The sequence below is a fragment of the Suncus etruscus genome, chromosome 16 (genome assembly GCF_024139225.1).
Source record: "Suncus etruscus isolate mSunEtr1 chromosome 16, mSunEtr1.pri.cur, whole genome shotgun sequence".
Classification (NCBI taxonomy): Eukaryota; Metazoa; Chordata; class Mammalia; order Eulipotyphla; family Soricidae; genus Suncus; species Suncus etruscus.
Genome location: NC_064863.1, coordinates 35,662,126 through 35,675,657, shown reverse-complemented (window position 1 = coordinate 35,675,657; position 13,532 = coordinate 35,662,126). Strand labels below are relative to the sequence as shown.

At 40.9% G+C, this 13,532-nt stretch overlaps 1 protein-coding gene across 6 annotated transcripts in view; it reads right to left on the bottom strand.

Moving 5' to 3' along the window:
• LIMCH1 (LIM and calponin homology domains 1) overlaps positions 1-13,532 on the bottom strand; it is a 384,023-nt gene that overhangs the window by 58,581 nt on the left and 311,910 nt on the right. For 3 of the 6 annotated variants that reach the window (XM_049790107.1, XM_049790108.1, XM_049790111.1), the window contains exon 9: positions 4,976-5,011. The exons of the other annotated variants lie outside the window; for them this stretch is intronic. In XM_049790107.1, the coding sequence (XP_049646064.1) occupies positions 4,976-5,011 (36 nt within the window). The remainder of the gene's footprint in view (positions 1-4,975; positions 5,012-13,532) is intronic. 6 annotated transcript variants of the gene reach the window in all.

The window sequence follows — 13,532 nt, the reverse complement described above, 5'->3', positions numbered from 1 at the left end:
CATACGGTATTTTAGGGTAATAGCAAGGCATAAGATATACTCATTAGTATAATATAAAGATGTTATTAGTTATGTATATATTACACATACTAAATGTAATATAAATAAAGCAGCATCCTAAGGTCCTCACCATCACTTATTTGTTTTGTTTTGTTCTGGGGTCAAAGAATTTACTCTTTGAATAGAAAAGGGACTGGAGCTGGAGAGATAGCACAGTGGGTAGGGCTGAACTCGGTTCAGTTTTGGCATCCCACATGGTCCCCGAGCACTGCCAGGAGTGATTCCTGAGTGCAGAGCCAGGACAAAGTCCTGAGCTTTGCTGGCTGTGACTCTCCACAAAAAGAAAAGGAACTGGGAAAGTAATTTCTATAGGAGCTAATTAAAGATTGGGCAAGACTCCAAGGATGCTTTAGTGATGCTTACATGTACCTATGTAACAGCAAATGCTTAAAAAAAAAGACAGAGACAAATAAAGAACAAAGCAAACTCATCCCCTTTTTTCCACTTAAAAAAAATAAATCCCTCTTCAAAACTTGCTTAGGAGCCAAGCAGGTTAAATTATTTCTCCGATCAAAGTGGGATAGTCTTTTCTAGCTCAGCAAGACCTGCTGAGTTAGAGTTTGTGAGAGCCAATCCTGAAGCCAATTTCACACAAAGCAGCAAAAAACCCAGGCACTTAGCAACCCAGTAGGTTTCAGGCATCTGCAGTGATACCCAATGCTAGACTAGAGTTGGCATTGAGAGATGTCAAAGGGGCCCTGAGTTGGCAGCTTTTGGATGGAAAAGATGATCCCCAAAGCGATGATGAGGCCCCTGGGCTTCAATGCTCAAAATGAATCTGCATGGATACTAAGGGGGTCTCCCTTATCTCCAGACATTGATTAAGTTTGATCTGAGAGCTAAGTGTCATTTGTCTTCCCAAGGGGAGTCTAATGATGAGGCTGCAGAGAAGGGTTTTGCCTAAGTCTGTGTGCGGAGTGGCCATGCCCTACCGTAGAATCTCCACTATGAGTGTTGGGGAGCTTCTTGGCTTACACTGCTGTGCCCATAGGCTGAGAATTTGCACCTCTTTATTCTGTTTATGAATGTTGGGTATGGAAGGTTTAGGGATGTGTAGGATTGGGCAGAAAAGTCCAACTCGTGTTTCTTCACATCATGTACCAAAAATTCACTTATACAGAGGAAAGCTCCTTTCCCATTCAAGTATTTAAAAACATTTTACCAGTCCATATAAATAACTCAGGTAGTTTATATTGTAAAAAGAGAGAAGCTAGAAAATGTTGAGCAGGGTGTATTGATTGTTCACTAGGTTCTGGGCAGTTGATGGGAAAAATGCAAGAGAAGGGTTGAGGTCCCTTTCTTGGGCTTTGCCATTACTCTTTCTAAAAAAGTAAGACTTGGGTTGGGGTGATAGTACAGAGGGTAGGACACTTGCCTTGCACCTGGTGACTGGGGTTTAATCCCTAGCATCCTATACAGTATCCTGAGCCTCTTCAGGAGAGATCCCTATGCAGAGCTATGAGTAAGCCTTGAGTACTACTGCTGTGGCCCCCAAACAAAAACAAACAAAACAACCCTTCTCCAAACTAAAAGGACTAAAAGGGAAAGACTCTGGGTTTAGACCACAGCGAGCCATTAGGAAGAATTTCCAGAACCTCAGAGGGAAACAACAGCCTTCTCCAGGATTTGGGATGTAGTGAACCTCAAGGGGGTTGGGGAGCATGAGAGAAGGCCCCAGGCTCGCTCTCTTCTGTCTGAACCTCTATTACCTCAGGAAGCTATGACTACCCCATCCTCAAGCAGAAGGGAAGCTGTCATGTGCCTGTTCCTTTACTAGCAACAGCTATTTCCTCCTTCAAGGGTAGATTTGTAAAAACTGTGAGCAATATCTCCATGTAGTTCCTCCCCTCTGTTTTTACTCCCTCCCCCAAATAAAGGAACTTAGCAAGTTGAGAGCTAACAACACTGGACAGAAAGGGGCTTGTATCATGGTTCAGAAAAGGTTCCTCACTCAATGTCTGGAATGATGCTCTAGGGATGGGCTAGGGATCCCAGGAGACTAAGTCTCAGAATATTCATGGGACATACTCTAAATGTGCTTCTTAGCACAATCAGCCAGACCCTTGGGTGCAAAGTCAAAGGAGTCTCTCTTGATTGGGGGCTGGCATGTGGGAGGTACAGGGGATTCAACCCAGGTCTCTTCCATATGATTATGTATGTGCTCCTCCACTGAGCTCCACCCCCAGCCCTGGGTTGGCATATTGGAGGGCAGGAATGAAATTATGTCCAGGGGAAAACCTAGAATTGCTTCTGAGTCACATGTAACATTAGGGATTTAAGAATAAACAAGGGGGCTGGAGTGATAGCACAGCGGTAAGGCATTTGCCTTGCAAGCAACCAACAAAGGGTGAACAGTGGTTTGAATCCTGGCATCCCATATGATTCCCTGAGCCTGCCAGGGGTGATTTCTGAGCACAGAGACAGGAGTAACCCCTGAGCTGAGTGCTGCTAGGTGTGACTCAAAAATAAAAACAAAACAAAACAAAAGAATAAACAGGGCCTGTATCTCACAATATCCTAGCTGGAAAGTGGGGGAAAAGTTGGAAAAGGAGGCATGTGGAAGTGAAGAAAAGGGCAAGAAGGTGAAATTTAATCTATGGAAACATTCTTGGCTGGCCAGGAGGCGGAAATTTCTGTTTGCCTGTGTGGTAGGTCTGCACCCGACCTGCATTTTCCTGAAAGGGCACATCTTGTTTTGATTGGGGCTGTATTTTAAGAATGTGTCAATTATGAATAAATAGAGCCTGTGCCAATAATTGCTCTGAAAGGTTTTGCAAAAGGGAGGTCCCGAGGGAATAAACATATTCTATGTTGCTATTTTAAAAATAAGCTCCAGATAGATCTTTTTATTCATTTTGCTTCCCCACTTGGTCTCTTGTAAATCGTGTCTACTCCAAACAGGAAAGCCAGCATTTTGGATTTTCCAAGATTAAGACCTTGGAGAAAAGATGCTCCTTTTAGCTTTCTTAGAGTGTTAAGTAGCTTTTTGTAAATGCAGAGGAGAGCAGTAAGTCGCCCTCTCCTGCTCTATTAATAAATGGCTCACTTTTTCTGGGGGAAGGTTTCATACTAGGTAGAGGCAAAATCCAAAAGTTTCAGGGTATAGGGCACGAGAGATAGTTTAACTGTGTGAGTGCATGCAAAGCCTGGTTTGTATGAGGAGGATTTATTCAGTCCCTAGCACCTCCACAGTCCCTGGAGAACTACCAGGTGTGACCCCAAAACTAAAAATAAACTCACCAAATCTGAATGGTGTCCTTTCCAACCACTTAACAGAATAATCCTTTCAGTAAATGTTGACTCATGCCACTGCAATGTTTGAAAGGAATCCCTAGGGTCCTCTTTTAGAGACACCTTAACTCCACCTTTCATTAAGCTAGGGTAAAATCTGCTTTTGCAGTTGCCATTTGAAGATCTTATAGGTCAGCCCAGAATGCCATCCTGGATACCACAAATCCTTATCCCAGGCAAGAGAGTCGAGCTGTTTTAAGCTAAGAGGGCATACCTTTGGTCATGGACTAGCCACAAACATGGACTAGTCACAAATAGGACACAGTGTTTACTTGGTCCCATCTCAACATCACTGGTGGAAATGAAACTCATGTGTTTTGCATCATTCTTGTTTGTTGTGTTGATTTTGGGCCATACCCGGGAATGCTCAGAGGTTTCTTATGGCTTTGTCTCAGGAACCATTATAAGTGATGCTCAGGAGAACATAGAGGGATACTGAGATAACACAGATCAGCTGTATACAAGACAAGCACCCTAACCCATTGTACTATCGTCCTCTGTGTCATTCTTGGCATGCCTCATTCTGGGGTGGAAAGGAATGACTCTGTCCAAGGGGACATGCAGGAAGAATATCAGGGTAGCCTGATACCTGACAAGTGAGGCCACAAAATGTGATTCAGTAACCCATTGATTACTGATAGAAATAGAAGTCTGATTTCCTTTTATTTTCTCTTTGTTTGAGGCTGGAGGTTGAGTTTGGCAGTGCTCAGGGCTTACCCATGGTTCTGGGCTCAGGAATTACTCCTGGCAGGGCTTGAGAGAGTAATGGGGATTGAACTTGGTTTACTCAGATGCAAGCAAGTGCCCTCTCCATTGTACTATCTCTCTAGCCCAGATGTCTGACTTAAAATACAAATTACTCCAGGCTGAGCCAGGTTACAGTCTTCAAAGAAAATGCTGAAGAAAATCAGTTTCCAGTATTCTGCATACAGGAAACCATTCCTAATAGGGAGCTAATGTGTTCCAAAGAGGAGGCTGTGGGGGCCTTCCTGAAGTTAGATGTGAGTCAGGGGATCTCTGAGAGAAACAAAAGCCAGACAGTAGGGGAGGAAGCAACTATTCTATTGTAGAGCTTGACCTCTTGCTATGAAATTTGAACAAAGGCCCCACACTGTAGAGTCTCAGGCAATTCACAGTTTATATTACTCCAACCTGGGAGGAACTTGGGCATCTTAATCTATAATTAGTGGGTTAGGATTTGTTCTCCTACTCAGAAAAAAAAATGTGACTAGAAGAATGATTGCTTCCTTGTTAACCTTATGTCCTAACCTATGAAGAAGTAAAAGGCAAAGAACAGAATAATCCTGTAGCCATACCAGGGTTCAGAAAGGGTACCAATGTTCATACTAGCATACTAGCAACCACTGGATAATGCCCCTTTTATGAAAAGCAACTGGTAAGTTTTAAGCAGCAGCTACATGTTAGAATCATGCTTACATTGCTTTTTTGATTCTTCTCTCCTGCACAGAACATGTGTTCTGCATTCCAACTTCAAGTGCATTCTGCAAAAGTTGGTTAGCTAGTCAGGTCAATGTTGCATCAATTGCATTTCAATTAGTGGTAAGTAGAAGCATGCAGTTTAGGCTGGTAAGTAATGTATTCCTTTGAATACAAGACAACTTACTCTGCGTCATCAGACACAGGAATTCTTGGACCGTATCTACAAGACCAAATACAAAATTAGAGAATTGGCAAAAGACAAGGTTCACACTGCAACCAAGCTGGAAATAAAAGCCACAGTGAAATATATGTACGTGTGCCAAAACTTTTTTTTTCAGTCATACTGTAAAAGAAATATCTTTATACAATTAACAATCATCATTAACTCCTGGAAATAAAATAAAAGCCTTAGTGTTTCTAAAGAATGCAAAATTTGTAGCAAAATCCAGAGGATAAGTGAAAATAATCCCCCATGCTACCCACAAAGGAAAAAGCTGTTCCATATAAGTGCACAAAGGTATTGGCATGTTTAGACATAGCAGCTTCAAATCACACCGGTATTGTGGTCATTCATACACAGTTAACTCTCCAAGCCTTTCCATGTAGCAGTGATGGTTGTAATGGACACTCCACACAAAAGCACACACTTAGTGATCCTTTCCTGATCTGTTAATGCATTTGCATGAATGACATCAAAGAGCACTTATGCACTTTTCTGAAAACAAACCCAAACTCCAACCAGAATCCCAATCAGTGCCTTCTGCATGCATGACAAAAACCACAATTCCCAGAAAACTGGCAGTCTTAATCAAAAGCAGACTTGGGTGATATGCCATAGCATAAGAAACCACACACACACACACACACACACACACACACACAACACACACACACACATGCATGAACACACCCACAATCTTTTTTTTCTCCCCTCCCCTGAATCTTTTATGTTCTTCTAATTATTCAGTTTCCAAGTTGTATCCTCTGTGATATAGATTATTTAAATTTAGACATGTACAATAAAGCTAACAAGAAAATTAAAAATAAATTAGAGCATAACAGGGCATATTTTAAATACACTTTTAAAAAAAGGCAGTTCTCATAAATGACCATCCCTTTAGCAAAGGGGAATTTTAATAGAAGGTTCTGTCTTACCTACACCCTGAAAGGCTGCTCATTTCTGTACTCTGAAGAGGGACAAAGAAATACTTGAGGGAAGAAAATCTGACCTGCTTTCAGTTTCCAATAAAGTTAATTTTGGGGTTGTCAGCAAAAATTACCTGGTCCCATGTTCAGTTGCGTAAGTTTATGGGGGAAAAAAGCAATTTGAAAGATTTCTTCCTATTATCTCAGAGGAATCAGAACACATGGTATATACACGATCACACGTGGCTCATGCTTTATAATTTTTTTCTTTGTTGAACAGACTGCATTTATTCATGACTTTCTCATTCACAGTGAAGGTAGCCGCTCCAGCCATGCACAGCCTGAAATCTCTGTTAGAATGGCCAAAAGGAAGACCAGGAAAAGGCTGTGGATGTCTCTCTTAGGGGAATAATATTCATTTTTGTTTTCTCCGGGAAACCTTAGCTTCAGAGGGAGCTAAAGTTTAACCTGAAACACTCAATTTCCCTTCCAAATACTATTTTACTGAGGTAAAAGTCCATTGGATTTATTCACATCAAGAAAGAAAGGTCCAACAGTTAATTCTGAAGACTGAATAAATGTATTTATGGTAGTTCATAAGTCGATAGGAACTGACTTATTCAAATACAGTGCTTTCCAAATCATGCCTGGAAGGAAAAGAGAAGCCATTCTGAATCACAGAATAATTCATTAAGATTATTTTTTAAGAGTTGGCATGAGATTTTATATCACATTTTATATTTGAATTTTTAATTAATGCTTTATTGACCTATAACATAACATAGAAAGTGTACTTACACAGACATGCACCCCCAAAGAGCTTTCCCTAACCATACACACAGATAAGAGTGTTGATTGCTTAGCATAATAATTATTATGCGTAATAATATGGCATAAATGGACTAATTAGTATGTATTCTTCTGTTGGGCTTTGTTTTGTTTGCTTTGATGTAACACCAAGAGATGCTACACTCTGCTTGGGGAACCTCATAAAGGATCATGAGATGCTGAAAGTGAACCCAGACCTCCAGTACGCCCACATGCACTCCAGTCTGTGATTTACCTATTTCCCCAGCCCTGAGTTTTACTTCTTTCCTGCTTTTTGCTTATGAAGCTTAACTATGTTGTTGCATTTAGGATATGTTTGAATGTAAAGTGCTTCACTGTATTTTGACAACATCTCTGCCAACAAATGTAAACTTATATTAGAATGTCAGCTCATGAGGGCAGAGTTTTTTCCAGTTTCTCTGAATATTGACCAGATCAGATTTGCAACTATTTGCACTAAAGACTTACAGGATGCTCTGATATTGAAAAGAAAGGACAATACCATTGCTGATAAGAACCTCCACATACTTTAAGCCTCTACTATAAATTTATGAATTTAAGGAAGTTTCTTTCAAATGAACTGATCAACTTTAAAAGTCACTGATTTAAGCACACTGCCTCTGTTGTTAAAAAGAAGATAATTAGAACTTGGGCTGAAAATGACCTTTCCAGTTGTCTTATAGGTAAATGAGAAGTAAAGGTAAGCTCAAGAAAGCACTAGAAAACAAAAAATAATTAATGTAAGATAGGTGAGTCAGTAGTTTATTATGACAAAATTGGTCAGACACATCACAATTACTATAAGCACTTGCCACACACTAAAAGCCATTTAAACAAGTTAAAGTGTGAGGGTAGGTGTGTTCAGAAAGATAAAGAAAACATAACAATCATCTATCAATTGTGCTTATATAACTCTAAGGCTAATAAAGTCCTTCAGGATCAATCACTAGCTGTCATATATTTCCATCTTGAGCACTAGCAGAAACTTTATCTGAATAGAGAGAGGAAGAGTGTTTTACTATTGATGGAAGGTATTCCTATCCCCTGTTTCACACCTGATAATAACTCAATAAGTACTAGTTGAAAGGGAATGTGAGTTCCCTCGGTGTCTGCTATCACACTAACTCATCTGATGCTGTCTCACTGTGCTCCAACTAGTGATTCAATTCCATCTGCCTAGGGAGGACTCGTGCTAAATCACCAAGAGGACAGAGAGAAGGGTAATAAATTCATTGCTCAGAAGTCACAGTCTCCTCTAGGACCCAGTAAGATTCTGAATGTGTTGAGAGGGATTGTGGTCTACAACTCAAACACCTTTAAATTTTGACTCTGGAATGACCACTGGTTAGACAGAGGCCTTGGTGTCTGTCCTAGTTGCAAAATACATGTGAAATTTCTTCCTCTCAAAGATTAGGTGAGGAGAAGCTGGAATCAGTGTGACATGGTCATGGGGAGAGTGATGAAGCTTGGGCAGGTTAGTGGTGGTGAAGGGAGGTGACTGTACATCAAGATCATAAATGGAAAAAGACCAACTTTCCAAGAATAGATAATATATAAAGAAATTATGGTACATCTACATAATGAAATACTATGCAGCTATTAGGAAATATCAAGTTATGAAATTTGCTTATACATGGTTATATATGGAAAGTATTATGCAGAGTGAAATGAGTCACAGGGAGAGAGATAAATGATCATACTCATTTATGGGATATTAAAATAAATCGAATATGGTAATAATATCCAAATACAATAGAAACAAGTGAGGGCCAGGAGAAAGGTATTCAAGGTAGGAAGCTTGCCACAAAGGGGTGGAAGGAATTGAAATTATGACAGAGAAGAAATCACTATGACAACGATAGTCATAAATTATTACTCTGGATAGGAACTGGGGGCTGGAAGGAGGTCAAGGGATTTGCTTGATAACCCTTCAGTAACAGTACTGCAAACCACAGTGTCTAAAAGAAAGAGGGGAAAGATGGGAAGGAGAGGGGAGAGAGAGAAGAAAAAAAAGTCTGTAATAGAGTCACAATGGAGGCAGAAGAGAGACTGGGTTACATTGGTGGTGGTGGGAAATATGAAGGAATGGGTATTGGGATATTGTATGACTGAAATTCAATTATGTAAAATTTGGTAGCTGTGCATTTCATGGTGGTTCAATTAAATTTATTAAAATAAAAATAATAAATTTTATACTATTATAAATATATTACCTTAACTACAATTAATTAAAAAAATTTTTGTTTTGTTTTGTTTGGGGGTCACACCCAGCCTCGCTCAGGGGTTACTCCTAGCTCTGCACTCAGAAATTGCTCCTGGCAGGCACAGGGGACCATATGGGATGCTGGGATTCGAACCACCGTCCATCCTGGACTGACTGCTTGCAAGGCAAATGCCCTACTGCTGTGCTATTTCTCCAGCCCCAAATTAAAAAAAATTAAATAGGTTGTGAGGTATCAGTAAAAGGGAAAGTACCTACCTTTCTAGGCAATCCTGTGGTCTTATTCCTTTTTTCCTGTCTTCTTAACTTGCTTTATAATAGCCCACTAATGCAGGACCCCATACATCAGTGTTCTGGAAAATGGGTGATCATGAGGAACAGAGTAATCAATCTTCCTATCACTCACCAATCTTCTGAGCCTGGGATCCAGGTGGGATTGGGATCCACTTAATGTCCCTCAATATTAGTCATGCCATTTGTGAAGTAGAGTGAACATATTATCACCCATCTAAAAATCCCAGGAGATTGTGAGCTAGTCCGGAACACACTGTGGAGAGAGATCACAGCATAGCATTTTGCCGACCCTTGAAACCAGGGTTACTATATGTTTTCATTGTGTGGCAGTAGTGATGATTTAGAAAGAAATATTTAAAATTGTGAATTAAATATAGGTGGTTAAGATGTTAGAATATTAACTTTTAAATTGGGGGATTCCTTAATATTTTCTCTGTTTCCACTGTACTCTCTGCCCCACTGCCCTTAAGGGACTGATTATAGTAGAATGCCATGACTTCCTGTTTTACAGGGAAACTTAGAGTTATGCCAGATTTCCCCAATCCTGTGCCTTATATTGATCTGTCAGATCACACTTAAATATCTTTTCCTTTCTCTCCCCCTCTTTTCTTTCTTCTTTATTTTGGGGCTGTACCTGGCAGTACTAAAGGACTACTCTCTGCTCTGTGCTAGAGAGTTTTCTCCTAGTAGTGCTTGTGAAGACCAGACAGTGCTATTGAATCCAGTGCTCTTGCATACAAAGTTGCAGTCCACTGGGCTAACTTTGCAGCCCCAAATGTACTGCTCTTATTAAACAACTCAGAAGCATCAACATATATTAACTAAAATCAAACCATAAAGCCCTGGGTTGTTATTTTCCACTCTTCCTTTTTTTTTGTTTTTTTTTTGTTTTGTTTTGTTTTTGGGCGACACCCGGCGGTGCTCAGGGGTTACTCCTGGCTGTCTGCTCAGAAATAGCTCCTGGCAGGCACGGGGGACCATATGGGACACACGGGATTCGAACCAACCACCTTAGGTCCTGGATCGGCTGCTTGCAAGGCAAACACCGCTGTGCTGTCTCTCCGGGCCCTCCACTCTTCCTTTTAAATCAACTTAGAACCTGGGATGGAAATTTGTCTCCTATCTCTAAAAAGCACTTAATGTTGATATTTAATATTAACATTAAATAATTAAATATTAAATAACTAAATTTAATATTCAATTTACTGAATTTTAAAAAACATTATTTATATTTAATAAATGTTATATTAATATATTTAGTCTCTTCACAGAATGAGTCAGAAAGAATGTTGAATAGGGAAAATTCATAGCTGGCTTAGTAGTTTTGAACCAGCTTACATGCAAACATAACACAACAAAACAATTCTTCCTAGCAGGCTGGGCTCATTTTAATCATTCCATTTCCATTAGCATTAGCAGGGGAGTGACCTTGAAGTGTCTCCTAGTGCTGAAACGACCTATTTGCAGCAAAATTCAAGGGCAAACTGGAGAAGTGCCATAATGAGGGCAGTGGGTCATCTGACTTCCCTCTTTGCTGAATCCATGGCAGGTGCTGCTATAACCTGGTGCTTTGCAAATGGATCTGGAAGGAACTGCTTTGGGTTATATCCAAAGTATCAGAGAGACATCTCAGTTCTCCTCACCATCACATTATCCTCTGGGGGGAATCCTCTAAAGTTCTGTTGCCTTTCAAAGTCCACTGCTTTTAGGCAGTGAGCTGCTTTTAGGCAGGAGCTGTGGTCCTTTTGAATGTCCTTCTATTTTCAAATCCAAGAGAAACTGGGACCACATTCAGTCACAAAAGTTAAAGACCACTCACTAGAAAAGATATTTTCAGCAGCATCTCAGAGACATAAAGTCAAAATACAAAAATCCAACATCCACAGGGACAGCATACACACAGCCACTGAACAATTGCACTGTGGACCTCAACCATGCAGCAAGTACTTACACTGGGCCAAAGCTCCTTTTGGGGTTCCATGATTCTTGAGTAAAATTTGGCCAGCACGCATCCACATGCAAAAGTGGCAACCTTTCCAACCAGAGAATCAGAGCAGAGCTGAGGCTATTTATACCCCTAGAAAAATGATCTCACTCCATGCCTTGTCTGGAAGCAGCAATGGCATTCTGCTTTTGGGGGCACCCAATGCCACACACAGCAGAGCCAGAACACTTGGGAAAGCAAGCAAGGTGCTCACATTGGCTGGTCGTGCTCCCCAGCTCTCTCAGTTTTGGGTGGCATCTCAGTATCTCTCTGAGCAGTTTCTTTTTGCTCCTCTGTCCCAATGTGTTCCAATGTGACTAAAGCCAAAGAGAACAGCTTTACTGCTGGGTTCACACCAGACACCCACACTCCTGAAGGAGGGAACCCGGCTCCTCACCTTCTTCCATCTTCCTTGGACCCCTATCCACACTGTGGTCAAGGACTTCCTGAGACTCCAAAATAGAAGCCAGACACGAGCTTCTTTTGCAATAGTCATTTACACCGGAATTCACTATTTGGCTAAGGATCAAGGGGGCAGCGGTGGCGAGAGAGAAGAGGAGAAAGAGTTATGGAAGGTGTTGTTGGTGATGGGCTGGATGGTAGCTGGCCAGTTCTTATCTAGAAGCAGGTTAGCAAGAAGGACATACTCAGTTTGACATAATAGCATGTGAACGATGGCCTGCCTGTGTCTGAGAAAAGTGAAAAAGGACTGGCAGGGCCCTGTTATCAGGGAGATTCAACAATGGTTCCCCAAACACTCACAGGGTAGGTGTAAGAGTTCGCTCAATGAGCTCAGCACATGATTTGCATGCAGGATGCCCGAGTTTAATCCCTGACACTGAATGATCCCATGAGCACAGTTGGGAGCAAGTGCCGAGCACAGAGCCAGAAAAAGTCCGTTAGCATTGCCCCGCAGAAAAACCTCACAGCATTATTTATTAGGATTTTTTTAGTCTCATTCTTCCATTCCAAATTCCCATGAGTCTCAGAAACTGACTTCAGTTTTTAAAGTTCTAAGATCATTTAGAAAAAAGCCACCTCTCCTCACCCAAGGGTTCCCTCAGGGTGGCCCACATAAGTGTTCAGTTTCCTTTGGATCTCAGGGGCAAAGCATCCTGCTGTTGAGATCACGCATGCATTTCCCCGCCTTGGTGAAGCAGCAACAATACAGTTCAGCAAAAGAGCCTCTGAAAACTGTGTCCTTAATGGAGGGTCTTTATCGAGCTCCAGCAGGCTTTACAAGCAGCAGCAGCAGCATCTCTCATGCAGCTCTTTCCTGGGTAACAAATACCTGCAGTTGTTTTGTGGATGAAACATTTGGTCTTCCTCTAAGTTGCAAGTGACCTCCAATGTAGGGTACCCAGAGCTATTTGGACTCGGGTTGTCAGAACTGATGATTTCTACCACCTTCCGGGGCCCAGCCTTGCCAATGCTGAGCCGCTGCCATTTCTGTTGATCTATTTCTGTCACTGGTCCAAAGTGCACAAACTTTTGCCTGGGGCCAGAAGTTTTCTTATAGGCTCGCGTTTTGCGACTGGCAAAATCATCCCGAAGGGCAGTTTCTGCTTTAATTTCTGGAGCAGTTTCAGGGACATTGATGTACTCAACATCTCCATCCCTAGTTAGAACCAGAGATTAGTTCTAAAGGTGAATCCAGTGAGTTGTGTGTATTTCTTTTCAAATACCAAACATATTAAATATATTTGTATGGCTAGAACAGAATGGCTCTTTCACTAATCAAGCAAAAAAATACATGATCTTGCCTGGGAAAAAATACTTTGGCTTCTAAAGCCATATATTCTAATGATCATTTCAAAAATACTAAGTAATGTCATAAGAAAACAGACACTATGAAATAATCAGATTTATTTAAAAGTCAAGGTTAAGGGCTGAGAAATATTCCAAAGGGTTGAGTGAATGCTTCACATGTGAGAGGTCTGGGTTCTATGTCCTATATCACATGGACCCAGAAGCATTGTCAGGTTTGGTCCAAGTCACCTACCCTCAAATAATAGTAAAATAGAAAAGTGGAGTTTTTTTTTTAAATCGTTTAAATTCCATCCAGTAAAGTCTACCAGTCTATCAATTTATTTGAATTCAAGAGGATGTTTCCATCCACATAGTCTGTAAGGTTTAATAGGAATAAGTTTCAACAACTTAGAAAACTCTGCATTTTGGGGAGGACCTTTTATTAAGGCCATGATTCTTTTTTAAAATTATAGGGAAAGATAAGCATTTTATGCCTTCAAAGTTGGGTAATTTTTCAGC